Source organism: Watersipora subatra, chromosome 4, assembly GCF_963576615.1.
Source record: "Watersipora subatra chromosome 4, tzWatSuba1.1, whole genome shotgun sequence".
Classification (NCBI taxonomy): domain Eukaryota; kingdom Metazoa; phylum Bryozoa; class Gymnolaemata; order Cheilostomatida; family Watersiporidae; genus Watersipora; species Watersipora subatra.
Genome location: NC_088711.1, coordinates 13,691,561 through 13,715,933, shown reverse-complemented (window position 1 = coordinate 13,715,933; position 24,373 = coordinate 13,691,561). Strand labels below are relative to the sequence as shown.

The window sequence follows — 24,373 nt, the reverse complement described above, 5'->3', positions numbered from 1 at the left end:
TGATTGTCTCCCTGTTGACTTAATTGAGAGAGAGATAAGTGGCAGAAAGTTGTTTGTCAGGTGCAGATAATTGGAAAAGCACATACAACTGTCTTTGAAGTGTAAAACTTTCAAAAGAATATTTACTAGTAATCTTTACAATCGATATGTACATTGAAAAATATAGTTAATATACAATGATAGCAAAGTCTGTGACGCTTCATACGGTGCAGGGCTTGATGTCTTTTACATGTCCAGTAAGTATTGACGAAATCATCTACAAGAACCAACAGATCGCAATTTTAAAAGATACATACATATTATCAAATAACATGCGATCACGATAAACATGCAAAAATACATGTATACTGAGCTTCTGCTTGAGATTTATTGTAAATAAGACTGAATCAGAGTTTTTATGGTATACACTAAACTTATGTCTTTACCTACAACCTAATCAAGAATTTCAAAAGTTATTTGCAAACAGAAATTCTTATTATATACCGGTATTATTTCAGCACCTGAGTGTACAATCTCAGATGATTCTACATTTGCAGTTCTCAGGCTCTTAATTTGGAAAGTTTCAAAGGTGAATAAATCCGGGTTAAAACCAGTTTTCAATTTTTTATATTCACAAATTTTAAATAGTTTTTCTGTCAACATACCAATAATTGATGAAGCAGGTGTTGTCATCAATTCCGTAGACGGAGTCACTCTCCTCGATGTGCTGTATGCTGTCGGCTTTTTGTCAGTTGTAGTTTTAGTAGATATCGTAGTTTCCCTGTATTTACTGGTTCCACTAAATGGTGTTTGTGAAGAAGCGACTGCAGACGACTTCAAAGTTGTAAACTCATAACTTGAGGTAGTACTAGAAAAAGTACTAGCTCTAATAGAGCTTATAATTATATCAAGTGTGGTCATCCTAGGGGTTGTGTTAAATGTAGTGGTAGCAGGTGAAGTTTGGGTGAGGAAACTAAAAGTCATTTTAGTTGACATTGTCGTGCCCTCTGGCGTTGTCGTGCCCTCTGGCGTTGTCGTGCCCTCTGACGTTGTAGTGCCCTCTGACGTTGTAGTGCCCTCTGACGTTGTAGTGCCCTCTGACGTTGTAGTGCCCTCTGACGTTGTAGTGCCCTCTGACGTTGTAGTGCCCTCTGACGTTGTCGTGCCCTCTGGCGTTGTCGTGCCCTCTGGCGTTGTCGTGCCCTCTGGCGTTGTAGTGCCCTCTGACGTTGTAGTGCCCTCTGACGTTGTAGTGCCCTCTGACGTTGTAGTGCCCTCTGACGTTGTAGTGCCCTCTGACGTTGTAGTGCCCTCTGACGTTGTAGTGCCCTCTGACGTTGTAGTGCCCTCTGGCGTTGTAGTGCCCTCTGGCGTTGTAGTGCACTCTGGCGTTGTAGTGCCCTCTGGCGTTGTAGTGCCCTCTGGCGTTGTAGTGCCCTCTGGCGTTGTAGTGCCCTCTGGCGTTGTAGTGCCCTCTGGCGTTGTAGTGCCCTCTGGCGTTGTAGTGCCCTCTGGCGTTGTAGTGCCCTCTGGCGTTGTAGTGCCCTCTGGCGTTGTAGTGCCCTCTGGCGTTGTAGTGCCCTCTGGCGTTGTAGTGCCCTCTGGCGTTGTAGTGCCCTCTGGCGTTGTAGTGCCCTCTGGCGTTGTAGTGCCCTCTGGCGTTGTAGTGCCCTCTGGCGTTGTAGTGCCCTCTGGCGTTGTAGTGCCCTCTGGCGTTGTAATACCGTCGACTGTTGTCGTCTCGTCGACTGTTGTCGTCCCGTCGACTGTTGTCGTCTCGTCGACTGTTGTCGTCTCGTCGACTGTTGTCGTCCCGTCGACTGTTGTCGTCCCGTCGACTGTTGTCGTCTCGTCGACTGCTGTCGTCTCGTCGACTGCTGTCGTCTCGTCGACTGTTGTCGTCTCGTCGACTGTTGTCGTCTCGTCGACTGTTGTCGTCTCGTCGACTGTTGTCGTCTCGTCGACTGTTGTCGTCTCGTCGACTGTTGTCGTCTCATCGACTGTTGTCGTCTCATCAACTGTTGTCGTCCTGCTGAGTGTTGTAGTTTCAACAACTGCTGTAGTTTCATCAACTGATGTGGTGCTACCGAGCTTTGTAGTATCAGCAACTTCTGTATTCCTCGTGAAAGTTGTAGTCTCACCGAGCGTCGTAGTTTCACCGAGTGTCGTAGTTTCATTGACTGACGTAGTTTCACTGACTGTGGTAGCATAACTGAATGTTGTAGTCTTACCAAGTGTCGTAGTTTTAACGACTGTTGGCGTGCCTCTGAACTTAGTAGTCTTGACAAATTTTGTAGATTTGGTGAAAGTCGTAGTATCATCGAGTGTTGTAGTCTCGCCGAGTGTTGTAGTCTCGCCGAGTGTTGTGGTCTCGCCGAGTGTTGTGGTCTCGCCGAGTGTTGTGGTCTCGCCTAGTGTTGTAGTCTCGCCTAGTATTGTAGTCTCGCCTAGTATTGTAGTCTCGCCTAGTATTGTAGTCTCGCCTAGTATTGTAGTCTCGCCTAGTATTGTAGTCTCGCCGAGTGTTGTGGTCTCGCCGAGTGTTGTGGTCTCGCCGAGTGTTGTTGTCTCGCCGAGTGTTGTGGTCTCGCCGAGTGTTGTTGTCTCGCCGAGTGTTGTGGTCTCGCCGAGTGTTGTGGTCTCGCCGAGTGTTGTTGTCTCGCCGAGTGTTGTTGTCTCGCCGAGTGTTGTTGTCTCGCCGAGTGTTGTTGTCTCGCCGAGTGTTGTTGTCTCGCCGAGTGTTGTAGTCTCGCCGAGTGTTGTAGTCTCGCCGAGTATTGTTGTCTCGCCGAGTGTTGTGGTCTCGCCCGGTGTTGTGGTCTCGCCCGGTGTTGTGGTCTCGCCCGGTGTTGTGGTCTCGCCCGGTGTTGTGGTCTCGCCCGATGTTGTGGTCTCGCCGAGTGTCGTGGTCTCGCCGAGTGTCGTGGTCTCGCCGAGTGTCGTGGTCTCGCCGAGTGTCGTGGTCTCGCCGAGTGTCGTGGTCTCGCCGAGTGTCGTGGTCTCGCCGAGTTTCGTGGTCTCGCCGAGTGTCGTGGTCTCGCCGAGTGTCGTGGTCTCGCCGAGTGTCGTGGTCTCGCCGAGTGTCGTGGTCTCGCCGAGTGTCGTGGTCTCGCCGAGTGTCGTAGTCTCGTCGAGTGTCGTAGTCTCGCCGAGTGTTGTGGTCCCATTCATTGTAGATAACAAAGACGTGTGCATGTCAAATGGAGAAATAAAAGAGTTTAAAGTAATAGCTGTTGTAGAAATTCTAGTCGACTCTTCTTTTTCCTTCCCATTTGCTGCAGCGAACAGTTTACCGAATTCTTGTTTCAAACAGGTGGGAAGAGTGCCTTTCCATTCTCCTTCACCACATATCATGGTCAGGTTTCCCTGTGCATGTAAATAACCATCTCTACAAGCATATGTAATAATGCCCTCATCCAGCCATATCACACTTGCTCCAGCGGGTATCAGAGGTATGGCACAGTCTGGATTACAAACCATGCCCGAGTCAGGGCCTGTGAAAGAGACAAAGAATCCATCAATACAGTACAACACATGCATCGCTTCAAACTCTCGGGCAGGATGATAATCATCAGCGCACTCATAGCTCACCGTAACAAAACTATTATTCGTCACTAGCGGTTCACGGGTATTTTTACCTTGTGGCACTTGGCCACTCGAGCATGGTAGTCCACATTCTATGCCTATATCCTGCGACCAACTGCCATTTTGGCATTTGACAGAACCACCTGAAAGGAGCTCATATCCAGTTATGCAATCGTAAAACACATCATCTTCACTCCGCAAAATTACTTCACCATTAATTGTACCAGGCACCTCTTTGCAGGAGAGAAAGCAGATAAATGTTGGCGTTGGTTGTACCACTCCATCAAGACAAGTGGAGTTCACTGAAGAAGCACCAGTTGCTGAATAGTAGCCATCTTTACAAGTATATGTCACGACTAACTCGTATTCCTACAAGCATAATTATATGACTGGTTTTATATCCAAAGATTCAGGGTTTTCCCCCTTATGCTCTATTGGGAATTCCTAATCAAATTCTACTAGATTATTTAATTAAGTGTCTGAGGGTTTGTTGGTCAATAAAAACCTGTGTATGTAATGAAGTAATACAGCCGACTCTCTAAGGGTTTTTCAACACAGGATATGAAGTTCGCGAAAATATTCGACTCTAATCTGTAATCAATTTATAATATATGAAAAAAGTAAACAAACATTGCAGTTGTTACTGAAAGTGGTTAAACTGATAAAAATTGCAAATAAGATGTAAAATGATATTAAAAGTAGAGTAAGATAAGTTGTGCTATGTAATGTATTTTTATTACAGTGTCTATCTCTGAGCCTATAAACTGCCTAGCTTACAGTACTATTATTGCTTCTCTATAAAAAAATAAAACATTTTTATTGATTATTATTTAGTGACCGTTACTTTGATAATCTAGTTTTTTGCATAGGGTTTAATTTTTACCATTTAATTTGTCTGTATTTTTTTATAATGCATTGTTTTAATATTACAAGTAGTAGTGATATTAATCAATAATTGTTTGGGCTGTAAAGCAATTAATACGGAAATCATGCGTATTTCCTCAAACATTTGCTCCAACATGCAGAGAAAATCTCAAAACAAACATGTACATCGAGGTTTGACTGTAATCAACACGCAGATAACACCAGTTGCTTGGTTTTTGTATAACCACATCGCTATTTACACACCTCCCCAGCGATGTGGCTGATAGTAAGCCCTCCATCTACTTCCGGTAATTGACAGATCGGTTCACAGCGAATTTCAGGTTTGCTGAAAACTCCATTAGTACATGTTGATATGTTTGATGATCCAACAACAGCTGTAAGATTTGGAGCACATTCAAAGGTAATGATCTCAGAATGGACTGGTCCAGACCTTGTAGCTATGGCTGCGCCCACTGTAACATCAACATTCACCAATCTTAATTGTGCTACTCAGTAGTTCAACCTCCAAACCAAACATCTATGTACGGTAGCAGCTATCATCTATGTATGATAGCTGCTATCATCTATGTATGGTAGCCGCTATTGTCTATGTATGGTAGCCGCTATCCTCTATGTATACTAGCCGCTATCGTCTATGTATGGTAGCCACTATCGTCTATGTATGGTAGCCACTATCGTCTATGTATGGTAGCAGCTATCATCTATGTATAGTAGCCGCTATCATCTATGTATGGTAGCAGCTATCATCTATGTATAGTAGCAGCTATCATCTATGTATGGTAGCAGCTATCATCTATGTATGATAGCAGCTATCGTCTATGTATGATAGCAGCTATCGTCTATGTATGATAGGAGCTATCGTCTATGTATGATAGCAGCTATCGTCTATGTATGGTAGCCACTATCATCTATGTATGGTAGCCACTATCATCTATGTATAGTAGTAGCTATCATCTATGTATAGTAGCCGCTATCGTCTATGTATAGTAGCCGCTATCGTCTATGTATAGTAGCCGCTATCATCTATGTATGGTAGCCGCTATCATCTATGTATAGTAGCCGCTATCATCTATGTATGGTAGTCGCTATCATCTATGTATGGTAGCAGCTATCATTTATGTATAGTAGCTGCTATCATCTATGTATGGTAGCAGCTATCGTCTATGTATGGTAGCCACTATCGTCTATGTATAGTAGCCGCTATCGTCTATGTATGGTAGCCACTATCGTCTATGTATGGTAGCCACTATCGTCTATGTATGGTAGCAGCTATCATCTATGTATGGTAGCCGCTATCATCTATGTACGGTAGCAGCTATCATCTATGTATGGTAGCAGCTATCGTCTATGTATGGTAGCAGCTATCATCTATGTATAGTAACAGCTATGGTCTATGTATGGTAGCCGCTATCATCTATGTATGGTAGCAGCTATCATCTATGTATGGTAGCAGCTATCATTTATGTATGGTAGCCGCTATCATTAATGTATGGTAGCCGCTATCGTCTATGTATAGTAGCCGCTATCGTCTATGTATAGTAGCCGCTATCATCTATGTACGGTAGCCGCTATCATCTATGTATGGTAGTCGCTATCACCTATGTATGGTAGCAGCTATCGTCTATGTATGGTAGCCACTATCGTCTATGTATAGTAGCCGCTATCGTCTATGCATGGTAGCCACTATCGCCTATGTATGGTAGCCACTATCGTCTATGTATGGTAGCAGCTATCATCTATGTATGGTAGCAGCTATCATCTGTGTATGGTAGCTGCTATCATCTATGTATGGTAGCAGCTATCATCTATGTATGGTAGCCGCTATCATCTATGTATAATAGCTGCTATCATCTATGTATAGTAGCCGCTATCATCTATGTATGATAGCAGCTATCATCTATGTATGGTAGCCGCTATCATCTATGTACGGTAGCAGCTATCATCTATGTATGACAGCCGCCATCATCCATAGATGATAGCGGCTACCATACATGGACAATAGTGAACTGAATTGAACTGATTCATTAAAATTAGGATAGCTAAAGAATTGAGAATTGAATTGTGGGGCTTCCCTAAATACCAAATTGAATCACAGTATATGATGCAAAAGAGTTAGGAATTGAATTATTAAGTTCTTGATGAGAATTGAATTGACTTGTTTTTAAAGCCTTGAAAACTTCTGTAATTCAGTTCCCAAAAAACAAAGTTGACATCTATATGGTGAAATTGACATCTATATGGTATAGTTTTCATAACATCAAAAGACATTTGTACCTCATGTCTTGGTGAGCCTAAGAGTTACAGGTACCCCACTTGGTGAGCCTAAGAGTTACAGGTACCACACTTGGTGAGCCTAAGAGTTACAGGTACCACACTTGGTGAGCCTAAGAGTTACAGGTACCCCACTTGGTGAGCCTAAGAGTTACAGGTACCACACTTGGTGAGCCTAAGAGTTACAGGTACCCCACTTGGTGAGCCTAAGAGTTACAGGTAACCCACTTGGTGAGCCTAAGAGTTACAGTTACCCCACTTGGTGAGCCTAAGAGTTACAGGTACCCCACTTGGTGAGCCTAAGAGTTACAGGTACCCCACTTGGTGAGCCTAAGAGTTACAGGTACCCAATAAGACCAACATGAATGAGCATATGCCTTAGGTGCATGTAACACTTTTGGAAAGATTCTCTACACACAAGATAATATAATCCATATGAAATAAAATAGTAATTTGAACTTGAAATCTGTTGAAGTAAAACAATAGCTGTGAGCAAATGTAAACTAGTCTATTTTATAAAGAAGCACTCACACTCGGCTAGACTGTGATTAAAAATGCACTCGGGTAGACAGCTGAGAGCTTGGCCATAATAGCTTCCATATGAACACTGCAGGATGAGAGAACCAGAGGCAATCACGTGTCTATCATCACACTCATACTGAGCTGTGACGAGCTTTGGATTATTATCATCTGTCTTCACAAGATGAGCATTCTCACCAGCAGATGGCGCCGTTGGACAGTCTTGAAATTAATTTTAAATAAATAAAGTTAGATTAGTAAAAAAGCAAGGAAACGATAAACTTAAAAATAGATGAGACCAAAAAGATATCAAAAGTGTATAAAAGAGAAGTCATGGAGAAAAAAGAATGAATGTAAAATAGAAAAAAGAAGAGTAATGAAATGTTAAGAAAAAAATAAAGAAAACAGGAAAATAATCGGTGGCAAAAAGTAAAACAAGAAAACTAAAAAGGAATGACAGAAGCAGATGAAATACGGCTGGAATGGAGAGGGCATGAGGAATTATTTCATCAACAGTTAACATTTAGCATATCTCATTCTAACAAGTAATAACCAATAGTATAATGCCACTAATGTAAAACGGTACTAGTGTGTAGAGAATTTAGTAGATGCAATATGGACATACATTGAGTAAACCACCACCGTGTAGAGCAGGAGCTTTGCTGACTGACCCTTTCAAAAGAGAGCACATCTTCCTGTATAACTAAATCATATTTACTAGTCAAGCATAGCATAGAGTCATCTCCAACGGCACTGCTGCAAATGCACCCACTCTCACTAAAATAGAGTGGCTCCTGAGAATCTTTGGCACCCAATACAGCGAGGGCTGTGTCAGAATCGTCTTCTGGCTGAAGATAGCGTTTTTCCTGCAACAGAACATATTTGTGCTATATTATAACCTTTATAGTAAATAGAGGTATATATATATATATACAATCATATAATACATGTATCCATATTTCTCAATGTTTGTGTGTATGTGTCTATGTGTCTATGCGTGTTCAGCTATAGCTATTAAAATTTTGGAATAAAGAATCCATATGGCAGAAGATTTGATTTCAAATTCTTCTATTTGCCAGTTCGACGTCTCACTAATTGGCCACACAAGCTTGATAACTTCCTAGGCGATATATGGTAGCAAAAAAGCAATGGCTTTCCATTACCACGAAGGGTGATGGCATAGCGTCACTAAAAGCTGGTAGCTCTTGTTAGTAAGGTTACTCAAATTATCCATTGGCTGTGTGCTAGGCAAATAACAAGTGGCAAGCAACTCTCATTATTTATAAGCTGATTTTTAATACTCGGGCAATGCCGGGTAGCGCAGCTAGTACAATCATATACACATGTATTTATATACATATATAATTATACACATGTATTTATGTACATATATACATGTATTTATATACATGTATTCATATACATGTATGTATATACATGTATTTATATACATGTATTTATATACATAGGTATACATGAAATTAGACAATTTTTCACTAAAAATTTCAAGCGGCTGCTACAACATTGTGTTGTGTGCAGCACTTGTCAGGCTGACGAGTGCCGCACACAAAACACCGTTGTAGCTGTCGTGAGAAAGTTGAAGTCAAAATTCATCTATTACTAATATACTAAACTCACAGAGTTTATAATTATCTCTTTTTAACTTAATTTCTTTGAAACGACATACATGTATATATATACATATCTGTATATATGTACATATCTGTATATATCTACATATCTGTATATATCTACATATCTGTATATATCTACATATCTGTATATATCTACATATCTGTATATATCTACATATCTGTATATATCTAAATATCTGTATATATCTACATATCTGTATATATCTACATATCTGTATATATCTACATATCTGTATATATCTGTATCTGTATATATGTATATCTGTATATCTGTATATCTGTATATATGTATATCTGTATATCTGTATATCTGTATATCTGTATATATGTATATATGTATATCTGTATATATATATATATATATATATATATATATATGTATATATACACATTTTTGATATTTAATAGCTGTTTCTAATAAACATAAGATATGCTTCAGCCTTGCAAGAAACAGGCCAACAGCAGGTATGATGCCAGATAATATTCGTAGTAAATAAATCTAACTTACTGATGTGACTTGTAACTGCTCCAGAGCACCAGGACCGTCAGTGGCAGCAAATTTGCCGGCCCCAGCAGCTGAGCAATCATTGGTTAAAGGAAAGTGGTCTCCAGTGCGGTTGACACTAACACACCTGCCATCAGTTTGTCTTCTCAGAGAGTATTTAGCTGAATTGATATGAGTAGCTGTTGTAATACCTTCACAACCTCCGGCAGAAAAATCTAATCTTGTTGTTTTGCGCCAAAGGATTAAATTTCGCAGCTGATTTTAAACAAGTCACAAATTTGTCACAAACCAATTTCTGCACTCTTAGAGATGTTTAGCTGGTCATGAATTAGCAAGAGAACTAACAAAATGATTTCTTTGCTAAAATCTATAAAGGAAAAATATTCAATAGACCATTGATCGTCTTGGTGCCTCCAAATATTCTTAGTAGAGCCATTAGAAAATTCTCACCACAGATGTTGCAATTGTTTGTTAGCTTTAATTCATTGAACAAAGTATATAACAGTTAGGAATACAAAAAAAGGAGGAGCAATAAGGACTCACATGAGCAGTAGCATAGCTCGTCATGGCGATGGGCCCTTGTTAACAGTTAATTAATTATAAAAGAAAAAAGAGGCACTAACTACTTGAGTTAAATTGAACTGTTAAGAATAGAGTGAATAAAACAAGTGAAACAAATAAAAGATTGGCTAGACCAAAGAGCAGAGGCTAGGTAATCCAAAAGAACACAGAGGGAGTAGAACAAGAACTTGAGAACCGAACTGAGACCACTCACCTGTACAGGGACTGTTGGTAGCATTGAATTGGTACAGGACACCACTGTCCGTCAGCACTGGGCAAGATAATGCTCTCTAAAACACAGGCAGTTAAATGTATGCTCTGTAATGCACGCTAGAAACACTACAAGTCTGCTGGCAGAGATCAAGTGTTGCTGGAAGTCTACTAACTGGTGCACCCGGAGGTATGATCTCATTAGTAGGGCAACTGTGGTAGATAATGGTGGTTGAAAGAAAGATGTTGTTCTCCTCTATTTCCAATGTATAATCTGGTGAGTTGGGTGGAAGGCTGGGGTGTATCGTGTCAATCAGGTCAACACAAGATGGATTCCCATCTACAGAAATACCACTCGATATTGTTAATCAACAACAAATCACGGTTACAACCGACTAGTTGATATAAAAAAGATCCACAAAGGAAAAGATAACTTGTTTATAGAGATATAAATGAACAATACCTGTAGCTGGTAGTAGGCCCTGTAGATATAGCATCATGTAAACAAGGACACTACTAGACGTGATCTGCATCCTTGACTCGATCAGGGTGCAGCCAAATCTAAAAAGACAAAAAGTGCACATCTGACCTTGTTAGTCATTAAAACTTACTAGCAGGGTTGTAGTACTGGAGTATCAGTCATTCAAAGATGAATGGAACATCACAAATAATATAAAAATTCATTAATTTTACCTACTTGAAGCTTCATAAAGTGAATGCAAATAGTTTAGAAGAGAAGATAGATAAGTTTTATTTCAAACTATTTTACCTTCTCTACATCTGAATAGCTAAGAACACAACCACTCAATCAGCTGATATATTTATTCATTGCATTAGATTGTCAGCATTCCTTTGCCAGTTTTGTAAGGTTTAGGATGATGAAGATTTACGAAGAGGCCTAAACCCAGCAATCGGTAAGCCGTAACACACTGTTGTAACGATGGCATTTCAAAAATCTGTTAATATGGCAAAAAACTGATATTTCTGTACATTTTTTGTATCAATACGCACAAAACAGCAAAAGTGATATAAGAATTTTACTAACCTGTTACTATGGCAGGTAAACACAAAGGGTTAGTTCTCCTCATTATAGATCAGCATAACAAACCAGACACAACCAACAGCCCTGCAACAGTGCACTGGCTGAAGCTTTCCTAAGCTTTCTGCTTACTCCTCTAATCTCCATAAGCTAGCTAATGATGTCACAATCAATATGAAACCCTAACAGACTTTGGTAATACTTTTGCAGCTTTCCTTCAACTGTTTATTCACAAGCTGCTGTCGCATTATGGGAAATGCTGGAAATGGTGTATTTATTGTCACACCGAAACGAGGTGCAGCCTGTTTGGGTGTTCATATGATCCTCAAGGTTACGCTGTCTTTTAAACTTCCTGTTACAGTAGTCATATTTAAATAAAATGATTGATCTGTATACATAGTCTTGATGCCCTATCATAAAGATTTATCAGTGCAAGTTTCATTTATATTGTAATTAAATTGTAACAAGATTATGTTGTTGAGATATGACTAAAGACAACGCTATGGTCTAGAGCTCTAGGTAAAAGAAGTTTAAAATGCAATTGAAATGCCGATAAAATGATTGTTATCTTTGACGCTTATTTACAAAATGATCTCAAAATATTATTTATTGACTGATGACAAATTTTTCGTTGCTAATGCAGTTAATCTGACAAGAATTTATTAACCACTAACAGATAGTAAATTTTCAAATAGTTTACAATGGTTTGTACACACTACCTCTAGCTGCCACCGGAACTAATCTTACTTCAACTTTCTTCTAATTAAATAGAGAGACACTGTCAAAGCAGCAATTTACTATAAAGACCAAATGAGTTATTTATTTGAGATCCTAACTATTATGATTTATGCTGAACAAAACATAAACAAGCCTTACATTTTAATACAGCACATTTATGTAACCAAGACTGTTTAAAAAAAAACAATTCTCATAAACACATTCTTAAAAACAAAAATATTTCATTATAAAACAAAAACAAGTATTAAGATAAATATTTTTGTATATTTAAGTCAAGAAGGATTATCGCTATTGCTCACGTGTGTGGCCTGCAATCTGAACTTGCACTTCTTCATATGCCCATCAGTGACCACCTTCTGACTCGCTCGATAGTCACAATATTTGCAAGCAAAAGGTTTTTCCCCGGTGTGTATACGGATGTGCCTGTCGAGGTGGTACTGCGTACCGAAAGACTTGCTACAGGTTTCGCATGTAAATTCTTTGATATTGAAATGCACATCACTTATATGTTTGCTCAGATTGATCACCTCCCTGCCGCAGTGCGAACAGAGCTTGCGCTCTCGCAGACCTGGCTCGCAGTTGTTTCTCTTGTGCTTATACCACGAGCTGTTTGTGTGGAAAGCCTTGCCGCACTTGTCACACTGAAACGGGGTGCAGCCTGTATGAGTGTTCATATGTTCCTCAAGGTTACGCTGTCTCTTAAACTTCCTGTCACAATATTTGCATGCTTTGAGCTCTATCTCTCCGTGATTCCTTCTCTTATGACCACGGAATGAGTCAACTTTGGTCGTCATGTAGTCGCACTCGTCACATGCTAGAACCTTCTCCTCGCAGTTAGCGACTTTCTCATGCTGCCTCAGCTGGGAGAGAGTACGAAACTCATCATTGCACTTCCTGCAGTAGCGAATGATCTGCTTGACAGTTTTGCTGTGGCTCATCACATGAGCATCCAGTTCATCTTGTTGGTCGCATTCAAAGTTGCATCGGTCGCACTCGAGCTTACCTTGTATTAGTTCAGACGTACTGTCTATCATCTCAGCCTGCCAATCGATATCAAGTTTACGGTGCTTCAATTCCTTAATGTTTTCAATAAGGTTGTGCAGACGCCCAGTTTGATCGTCAGCAGATTCCAAAGTCAATTCATCAACCTCGTCGATGCATCTGAGTGCAGCCATTGCACTCGGGTCTAAATGAGACTTTAGATGCTGCGTAAATTGTCGCATGCTGCTTGTTTTATAATCGCAAAACTCACATTCCCTCCAAGTGGCTAGCTCAGAGCTTCTCTCAATGTTTCCAGCGGTCTCCATTTGTATATCGAAATCTATTCGATGCTCACTCTGATCTGTTGTGTTGGAGCTGAAGGGTGTCTCCAATATATCACCTTAATATAAAGAGACACATAATTGGTTATGTATTACTGACAGAAATAGTGTATCAACTAAACATGTAAAACAATGTTCAATACATGCCACAATTGAAAAATTGAACATATTAACATGTTAAAGAGCAAACAAAACCTTTTATTAGAATAATCTTATCAATAAAATTGTGTCACTTGAGAAGGTTCTGATAGCTCAAGTGTCATTCAACTTAAGGAGTTGTTCACTCTTTATTAGAATTAAATTTTAAAGTATTTTCAATGCACTTTTCAAAATTCTTAATGTACTTCATATTTTTCTACTGCATTGCAATGAGAGAGGTTACACACCTCCAACATTCTCTGTGGATAGTGTTCTAATGGGAAAACAAGAATGTTGAATTGGCTTTATTCGGGTTTGATAGATGCTTTACATCCTAAAGCTGAATTTTAATGCTGTACACATTTGTTAACTGTGTTGGTACTTCTTTACTATGTTGATTTTCCTATCACCATAGATACCAGTAAACTGATTCAATGATTTATCGCTAGAGAATGGTGAGACTGTTGTTAAAGATTTAATTATGGATTCACAAATGTTGAAGGGAATATTTAGAAGAAAATGATCAGACCCCAGCTTTACTGCAAGTAATGTACATGTGCATCTGGAACCTCTCGACAGCAAGCTTTTTAAGTCATGTAACAAAACAAGTCTTTGACAAATGTGTGAATTTTTAATTGTGTTCTAGGCCATAAAATGCAAAAATAGCAGATCACAGGATTATAATGCCAATAGAGTGGAAGCCAATGACTGGTCAAATGTTGTTCATTAACTGAAAGTATATAATTTTTTTATTTTAAACTCAATTATAATTTGAATGTAGTATCAGTTGTACCAAGAGCTCATAAAATAGTGGCTAATATATTAGGCACTGACTATGGTGTCTGCTGTAAGCTTACAGCCAACATACTTCAGCAGCTGTTGAGAGTTTCTGACAATCCATGAAACTTCTTGACAAGCAAAGACACGTCAAGAAAGGTAATATCCTTAAACACAATGTAGGTCATTTGGGCAAGGCTGTACTTCGTATGTACTCTTTCTGTTACATTTGCTGTGCTTTTATGCTTATTATGGTTCATTCTTCAAATCAATAAAGTTAAATCTGCTGCAATTAAAATTAATTTTACCAAAATTATAGCCATAATTTTAAAAAAAACATTGATTGTTTCCAAAGTAAAATAATACGAATATAAGTCCTATTATGGTTTTTGTAAAAATTTTGACAAATAGTATTGATTACTTGTAAGGTTGAACAAAATAACATCAAACTATCGATTTTAAAACTATTTTTAGGATGTTTGAAACAAGCAGTGAATAGCTAGCTTCTAGTTAAATTAACCTAGTCTTCTGGTCTTACAATCCTTCGACTGACCTGTGAACAGCAACTGAGTATGTGAAGTCATAAACTGTAATTAGAATGAAATCAAACGGCATAAAAGAGCTGCGAGCTTTGATAGCACCATGCACACTGACATCAAAGTCCAAAATGCAATATTTTTATGTATAGTTGTGCTCTCCTGTATCAAGACAACCTGCCAATCATGATACAGTAGACGACTCCAAATCATGACATTCAATTTGGTAGACCAACATTTTAACACCTGCACCAATCGACCACCTTAAGGTATTTATAAATAATTGTGCAGCCACTTAGGTTATGCGCTTTATAGGCACAGCCGACGATCTCTCATGATGAATCGATCGCCAGGGCGCTTGTATATATAATAGAGATGCCCCTGTAAGTCATTTTTATATCGCAAGTGAGGTAAGTGAGAAAACAATATTTTCAAGTTTAACCAAGAAACTCTTGTTATTCACAACAAATTAGGAAACTTGCAGCAATTTGATATTTTATGTTATGCAGAATGTCTTAGGGAATACGAAACAAGAACTTTGCATTCTTTACGGTATATGGAACTTACAGTATAGGATGTATACATTATAGAAGCGTCTAGTGTATACAGTTTGAACTGTACTTAATGCAACTACAAACAAATTATTACATGCATGAATTGCTCAAAGTGACCGATTGGCTGCATTACAGTTAATACAGAGGCTACTGTGGTCATGGCATAAGAATTAAGCAACTTTCTTTATATATGTTCCTAAACTAACACAAAACCATTTACATAATTATTATAATAGTTTTTACTGCAGTTAAAAATGAAGGACAGGAAAATGCAGTAAGGAAATATTACAAGATTTTATTAGAAAGTATCGACATTTTTCCATCATTTGTGATTGTTTTCGATGTTTGATGTGATCTGACTGCCAGGATGTTTGATGTGATCTGACTGACAGGATGTTTGATGTGATCTGACTGACAGGATGTTTGATGTGATCTGACTGACAGGATGTTTGATGTGATCTGACTGCCAGGATGTTTGATGTGATCTGACTGACAGGATGTTTGATGTGATCTGACTGACAGGATGTTTGATGTGATCTGACTGACAGGATGTTTGATGTGATCTGACTGACAGGATGTTTGATGTGATCTGACTGCAAGGATGTTTGATGTGATCTGACTGCCAGGATGTTTGATGTGATCTGACTGCCAGGATGTTTGATGTGATCTGACTGCCAGGATGTTTGATGAGATCTGACTGCCAGGATGTTTGATGTGATCTGACTGCCAGGATGTTTCAAGGTTCGAGTTCAAGATTGTTTGGAGACTACCGAGATGTTTCAAGGAAATATAATGATGTGCAAAATGATGTCACTAGTTGATATCGTCGCTGTAATTAGTATTGGCTATTGCATTGCGTTCAAACTGCAGCATGACATGTCTTGCACAAAAATTCTGTAATCTACAAAATTGAAGATTCTGTCAATCTCCTTGTAACTATAGACGTCATAATCACACCTACACTTCATCGGAGTGTTTTAACTGCGATCAAGTTTTGTTGATTTTAATCTTGAAACATCCTGGCAGTCAGATCATCTTTAGCATCAAAAAATTATAAAAAATACCGACACTTTCTGTTAAATGTTGTGCAAGTGCATCTTTAAATTTCCGTAACCTAGCGTAACGGCACCACATGTAAATAAGCCTTCCTTCTGCAAGATACAGTTCTTAGTATTCTATTCCTATGAGTAGCAACAGTTGCTAGAGTGAGAGCTATGCATGCCATGAAGCTGTACGTATCAACATTCTGACTCTTTGTCTGCAATATATATTCCTAGGGCTAAGTTTTTAGACATGTCTGTTAAACACAGCTCACCATTAAATTCTACAGCTTTAACATCAGTCTTTTCAGCATTCTTTGGAGAGCTATAGTCTAGATCTTCTTCCTTTGAATATTCAACCTCTTCCATATCAACATCTGGATACATTGCGTAGAAGATTGTTAAATTACTGAGGTACAAACAGTAGATATAGCGTGCCTAATGTTCTAATTTCCATGCAGCTACCAGAGAAACCATACAGTATGGTGCTAATCAAGTGAAAAATGTGCAAAATTGATCTGCTAGAACGAAAGCATGACTTGGTGAGCCATGGCTGCGTGCTTTTAAAACTAAGATTCGCATAGAATCTAGTGGTGACATCACATTTCAGCACTTCAGCGTTTCGCCTGCCAAAGAGTGCTGTGTCCATGTCATGTACATCGAACATGATAACTTTACAATGAATATTCATTGGCTCGAGGTAGATGTTTACGTCTTTTTCCTTAAAACAAGATTTATTGAATGACTGCTTACAGTGACAAGGGATCATTTTTTAAGTTGGAATCATGAATGAAACCAAGGATTACTGAGACCAGCAACTTTATTTAATTAATTCGTAGTCAACTACTTCATTCTGAAACGAACGTTAAAATATATTACACATTTCCAGCTGATACAAAATTTTGTCATGAAAGCATTTGTGAATTTTATCGTTGTTACTTTCATAAAGGTACTTACCACCTGTCAAGAAGCTTCCGCATCGTGAACAGAAATTGGTTTCTGGTGAAGAGCTCTTCAACTTGCCACACAGCTGACAGCAACTACCACATCGAGACCAAAAGTCTGAGAGAGTGACTGACAGCAGCAGCCCACAACATCCACAAAACTGAGGAGGGGAGCCATCTGACTCGAGCTGAATCGGAGTGTTACAGTTAGCGTTGCTGCAACATTGCTTCTTGAGAACCTTCTAAATAATAAAAAACAGACTTGAATCTGGAAATAACCGATATTTACAAATATTTATCAAAATGTTTATTTAGAATAGTGAAGTATGAGCAGTGACACTATCATCTAATGAGTAGTCCGGTACCTTTAGTTGGGCCCAACTTTGTGATGGGGTCTCAGAGTAGCTTGGTCCATTAAATTGGGTCATGCAACTTTGTGATGATGTCTTAGCAGCGCTAGAGTCTTGCTCAGGTTTAGAGAGTTCATCCAAGTTTAGATAGTGAACACGTTCCAGATGATTTCTCATTCTAGAAGTATTGCTCGTTGAATACTCCACTAAATTATTGCATAATTTACAGCATGTTCGATCATACCGGTTTATCTCAGTTCCCTTTATTCTATAAAATCCAAAGTAGTTCCAAACTAGTCCTTTTAGGCTAGGCTCTGCTTTAACAAACACAACATCCTGAGGAGTTGTCATATCATTCAGCGAATCCGAGGTGTCACTTTCAGAACTTTGTGATGAATCCGGAGACTGCTGGGCAACGGTCGCAGCTTTGAGATAAATATTGTGGTGCCTTGAAAGATGAGAATGCATTCTTGATAAGCTACTATCAGGATGCGGGATAAAAGAATCACATAGCTTACACCATGTTCGGTCATGTTTAACATCATCAGAATCTTTCAACTTGTAATACCCAAAATACTGCCATACTAAAGATTTTAAAGATGACGAAGCAGGTACAATCTCAAACTGGCCCGTATCCACCTTATCTAATAAACAAGATGGAGTCGTTCGTTCTGTGAGCTGGCCATCCGAAATCTTAAGACTGACATTATTTGGTATCGAGTTTGGGTTAATCTTGTGAAACCTGATCAGGTGATATCGCATGTTTTGGGTACAGCCACGATTGTAAGCCAGCAGGTTGTTGCATAGCGTACACATTGTCCGATCAAAATGTGTTTCATCAGATCCTTGTAGTCTATAGAAACCAAAGTATTGCCAAACTGGTGATTTTAAATTCCTAAACGGTGCCACAAATTCAAGATTTTGACGACATTGTGACTGACTTGCCATACCTGAAAAATGAAATAAGACAAAATAATAGGCATGTTATAGAAACCAATAAAGCAACACTTCAGTGCATAAACAATATCTTTTCAACTAGACAACTACCGTATGTGATAGATTGCACTTTTTGGTGTTTTTATTAGATTGAGTTTTTTAGTAGATTCATATTTTTGCTGACACTGAACTACATTAAAAAGATTTTAGCGCTAAATGTAACAAAGAAACAAACAAACTTGAATAAATGTTACATTCAAGTCAAATAGTGTTTATATTCTATTTCTAGATCAATATAACTTTAAGGTTCAAAAATACCAAAGTGGGCCATCTTAGAGGTCTGGAAATATAAATATATGGCAGATCAGAGGTTTAGAAATACCAGTATATATCACATAAAAGGTTCACAAATATTAAAATGTGCAACAGAGGTTAAAAAATGAACAACATTAGAGGTCTGATGGCACTCCGTTTATACTCTGACTCATTGTTCTGTTGCCATGACTCAATTCCTCATTTTCTGAATAGTTATGTCAGTTTTATGCAGTATTAAGACTTCTGTATATTTTCACAAAACACTGTGTACTACAGTAACAAACTGTAACACCATTTAAATATCAGGCAATCATCTTTCAAGCTGACAATATACCAAACCGAAAGCAGACAATAAGAACCAGTTAGTTTGTCAGTTCATATGTCAATTATTAACGAATATCATAAATGCGGAAATATTATTACTAACTTAGCAAGTGGAGCTCGGTTACACAACTTCCGAGAGCTCATAAATTTATGAAATTCGAATGAGATGTCTCAGAATGCTAAACTGTACCAAATAATCTCCATGATAAGATATAGAATTATTTTGGATCTTACATCACAGTGATTTTATTTTGCGCTTGCCGAAAAATGTACTCAATAATTTTATTGCTAATTCTTTTAATCTTTTACAAAAAAGTTTGATGTATACCAAAACTTACTAGTTTTGAGTCTTCCTTGTGTAGATCTTTTGGTTTTTGCGTTTATTAGACCACATGACAATACATTTTTAGTTATTGATTCATTTATTACCGATGGCACTATATGTAAAACATTTTTTTTGTAAAAATGATTATGACTGCCCAGTGAGAGTGTATATATATATATATATATTTAAAATTCTAGATATGAAAGTAAGGCAAATGTGAATTGATAAAAACATTAGGTTGTGATAAGAACATATTATGGTGATAAATGCAATGCAGCAAATCTCAGCTAGAAAGTTACTACTCTTGATCAATAATGATTAGCTTTAACAGAGACAATTGTAAAATTTATGTTTGACTTGTAAACATTGAAATACTTCAGTTCCACAAAGCGTCTACAAATACAAGTTATGTGCATTACACCATAATCCACTGAGAGGAATATTAAGAGGTCAATAGTTGAAATTGTACCAGTACTTTCTCCCCCTCTCCCCCCTCCCTCTTTCCCCCCTTCCCTCCCCCCTCTCTCTCTGCAAAACCTTTTCTAAATCAAGTTTGATCAAAACTTTAGTAAAAAAGAATAACAGCTTGTTGCAACCAATTCTCTGAAAAAGAACTAACTCAGACTTGAATCCATAACTTTAAAAATAAAAATTTGAATCGAAAAACAAGTGCAGAATCTAAAAGAACATGCCATATCCGTAACAATACATTTTCAAAATACAGTATCCTATAATGTGAATAATTCGTTCAAGGAGCTTTTACGTAATAGGGAATATATGTTATAAGAACAGTAAAATACATGTAAATTGCCTAATCCATTTTAAGATCTTTCCAAACTCAGCCCATTGGCCATGCAAAAAGGAAACACTTGACTTAACTTTTTTAATTTGTGGACTGTACCGTATACCTTTCTCCTTTTTATGATCAATCTCAGTGGTTTTATAGGTCAATCTCAGTGGTTTTATAGGTCAATCTCAGTGGTTTTATAAACCACGATTGCAGTAATTTTACAACAAATTGATCGGAACTGCACATTTTCGGCGTTCATTTTCAACGATTTGCTTTTTTTTTAAACAAGAAAGTCTACACTACAAAGTAAAACTAATAACAAATATTTTATACGTCTACAATAAGGCAAAACAACAAAATAGTTTTACTATAAAAAGCGCTTCTACCTGTTCGTTGTCTATCTGTATCCAGGGTTCAAGATTAGGATAAAAGATAACTTCATATTTATTTATTTAACAATTGTATTTATCAACAATTGCGCAGCTATCCTACTCTCTGTTTTGTCGACACATTTGACCATGTATTATGATGAACTCAAATGTCGCGATAGTTACATACATGTCTAATAGACATAACGCTAAATGCATGTCGTTTTTTCTTCCAAAAGCGCGGCGAGATAAACTAAAAATCAAATCGATTTAGAAAACTTGCCCGACTTGACACTTTATGTTATATGGAACCTTTTTCGTAGTACGAAGCAATATATTTCCATAATTTTTTGACGTTATCTGGAATTAACTTTATAGGATATATACGTTATAGGAGCGTCTACTGTAACAGTAAGAAAGCTTACAGAATTATTCAATAACCATGGATGTGAATATGCAGAACCAGCTCAAAGTGATGAAAATGAAACACATGCGCAGCTCCTTTTTCTGTACAGTGTTAGATTGGCTAGCAACTATTGCTTGAAGCGTCAATCCATCGTTTTTTTGACGTCATCAAGTTGTTTGCACATGCGCTCGTTCACGAGAAAGCCGTCATTTTTGTAGAAAACGATCGTTTTTCTTTGATTAATTAGTACTTTTAAGTGTTGTTTTGATACTATAATATAAAATATGCAAACAAAAACATTGTTTTCAAAAATTCATTGCAAAAGCTTAGTGTTTTAACGCTAAAAGTTGTCTATAAAAATGGCCAACAATGATAAAACGACGTCACGAAAAAACGAAGGATAGTAAAGTGCTCCACAACCTTACATTAATCTGTCAAGTATGCATCATACTGCTCAAGTCAACATAACCAAAAATGTAACTGCTTATGTCTTATTAAATACAGCAGGTCACTATTGACTTGAGTCTCCAAGAAGTTCGTGTTAATTCATCCGCTTTCTGGAGCAAGCGTTGTTTCAATCACAAAGTAACCAGTTTGCACAGTAACTTTCATGTTTCCTATATTTTTCATCAAAGATTAGATAGATTTCTTGCAAAAACCTACTACACTAGTGAGTTACCCATCACCATAAACTTAACTAGGTTGCCTTCACAAACTATATCACTGGCAACAACTTTATCTAAAGGAATAAATCGATTTAAACTTATATCAAAGGTAGGTAGTGGGTAAACAGTTAAACGTTGTTTGTGGCTAGATCTGAGTTGGTTTGTGTGAACACCTGGATCCGTCACCAGCATCTTTTTAAAAACAGACAATACTGACCATCGATAAACCTAAGGAATATTTTACTGGGTTTGACGCAACCTTTAAACAAGATTGGCTGGTGGAAAGTAAGTTTTTTTGTAGTTTGAAAATGTAAATAGAACTCTCGGCAACTGTTGGTCTAAAGGTATAGACAATTAAATTTGTTTTTGTGCCAAAATCTATTGATTCAAAGAAAAATTAATGCAAAGTGCAATATGAAGTGGTGGAGACCAGCAAAACAAGCCAGCTAAGAACACTAGCACATAGTCAGCTCACTAAAAATCATTAACCAGCTGCATGCCCAGTCAACCAAGCAAGCAGAAATTCACCAGTCGGCTAAGTACAATTGTCACGGCTAAAGCTGGCACGGCTATAGTCAGCTCAGCTGATAAGACTACAGCCGACACAGCTAAAACCATCTTGGCTAATAAGGATAAAATCGTCTCGGCTAATAAGGCTATAACCGGCTTGGCTAAAGCTGGCACAACTAATACATTGCTCTTTTTACTAAAGCCGTGTCACGTACGCACAACCAGCCAAACTTGAAAAAGGGGCAGAACTTACCAGCCCGAAAAGAATAAAATAGAGAACAGAGAAGCAAAAGAATTAGAGGTCCCTGTCAGTCACTTGCGATTTATTGTAAGCGCACGCTTTGAATTGTTTGTATTTATATACACAGTTGTGAAATATATATCTTCCTGTCTTGTACCCAAGTGGTATGGTTCTGGTGAAACAGTAAAAGGAACACGACAGCTTTCTTTACACTGGTGGCAGTGTAAAGACAGCTGGTGAGATCACGGGTCCTGACTTTACAATAGCTAAGGACCCCCGAATATAAGAACCGAGGCTACCCAAGTGGTAGTAAAGGGAGAGACTCAGGGAGAACGAGTACCTCAAGGTGAGAAACCTTTAGACTAAGGAGAAACCAACTAGGTTAAGGCAGCCTGCCTCCGAAGATCTGAGAGGTCTGCTCGTAAGGGCCACATGACCACCAGATATGCTGGGAACGGGTATAGAAATGCAGACTGTCTAGTAGAAGTGCCAAAGAAGATGATGATGGTGCTCCGAGTCTATGCCTAAGCTCACAAGTTCAAGTCGCTTCAGAATTCTGGTTTGAGAGACATGGAATATTTCATCATCCGCTTCCAAGAATGGCCGAGGCAAACGGAGGGACCATGGCAGCCAGACTGGGCCATATTCGAGAGGTTCTGCAGAAGGCAGACAAGCCGATTGGGTAGAAGCAGCCTTTAATGCTCGATGAACCTGGTTCAGCCTAACTCTTCGGCAGGCTCAGCCTGAGCTGAGTACCCACAGGAGGGCCACAACAACTACCATCCTAGAGCATGCAGTTCGAGTCGAGCAGCTGGTCAGGGTGGTTTATGGAGATTTTCTGGCACCTACCGAACCGACCAGGCAAAAGAAATGTTCTGCGGCCTGCTAAACAACCCGGGACTGCAGAGCCACTCATTGGCAGTGCCTACCTCCACATTGACGAACGAGTTCGAGCTAACACCGAGTTCCTCCAAATTAAATCAGGACAACGTCAGCCAATGGCCATGCAAACCCTGGAAAAAGAGCCAACAAAACGAACAGCAGTGGTCCAAGACCAGACAGTCAGCTCACTCTCCTTGTGCAGCAACTGACCAAGCAAGTCCTGCAAGTGAAAGAAGAAAAACACGAACCCAAAAGTAAGGCACAGTGAAAAAAACCCTCCAGTGCTGAAAGCGTGTAGGCCAAAGGTACATCGACTGAGACTGCCCTAGCAAGAAGCTACCGAACCGAGAAAATGGCAAAGGGCCGCAGCAGTAGTGCCAACCACTGGTTGTACTAATGCCTCAAACCCACCTACTTGAGCAAAAGCTTGAGCAAAAAACATTCTGGCCAGCCGGTCGAATGCACCAAGGCGGGTTGGACTCTAGCCAGCAAGGATTCACAGAGTGACTGGGAGGTGGCGCAGAGAACTGCTACCATAACCACTCAAAGCATAAAGGTGACCAGACCACCTTGTCATATCCACTCATAATGAGAAGGTGACGCAAAGGTCTTCTGCCATATCCACTCGAGAAAAGGTGGTGACGTGGGTGTCTCTTGTCATAGCTACTTGAAACTACATGTACTACGAGGCTTTGGAAAAGCTTGAGCCCAAACACCAGAAGGACGAGCCCTGTGTGTAAACACAGCCAAGGCCTGATTGAGTTATGCCAGGTTACGTTACCGGAAATGCACTTGGGATCGAGTCCAAATGACACTGGCTTGTGAATAGTCAGAAGCCTGCCTCCAAAGGCTGCCGCAAAACAATCTTTGTTGGAAAGTCTGTAATGATGCTCACAACTTTGGTTGCAATAAAAAAGTTAACACTACTTATTGCCTGTACAATTGATGAAATGGCTTGCTAACAACCTAGCCTATAGGTTGCTCAGTTCAATTTAAGTTCACT

At 38.9% G+C, this 24,373-nt stretch overlaps 1 protein-coding gene across 1 annotated transcript; it reads right to left on the bottom strand.

Annotated features, from left to right (window-relative positions):
• Positions 1-12,036: 12,036 nt before the first annotated feature.
• On the bottom strand, positions 12,037-18,553 carry LOC137393623 (telomere zinc finger-associated protein-like). The gene is made up of 4 exons (XM_068080259.1): positions 17,624-18,553; positions 17,272-17,500; positions 16,590-16,691; positions 12,037-13,328 (listed from the first exon to the last, which is right to left on the bottom strand). The coding sequence occupies exons 1-4, from the start codon at positions 18,422-18,424 to the stop codon at positions 12,220-12,222; spliced, it is 2,241 nt and encodes a 746-aa protein (XP_067936360.1). The 5' UTR covers positions 18,425-18,553; the 3' UTR covers positions 12,037-12,219.
• Between the last annotated feature and the right edge of the window lie 5,820 nt (positions 18,554-24,373).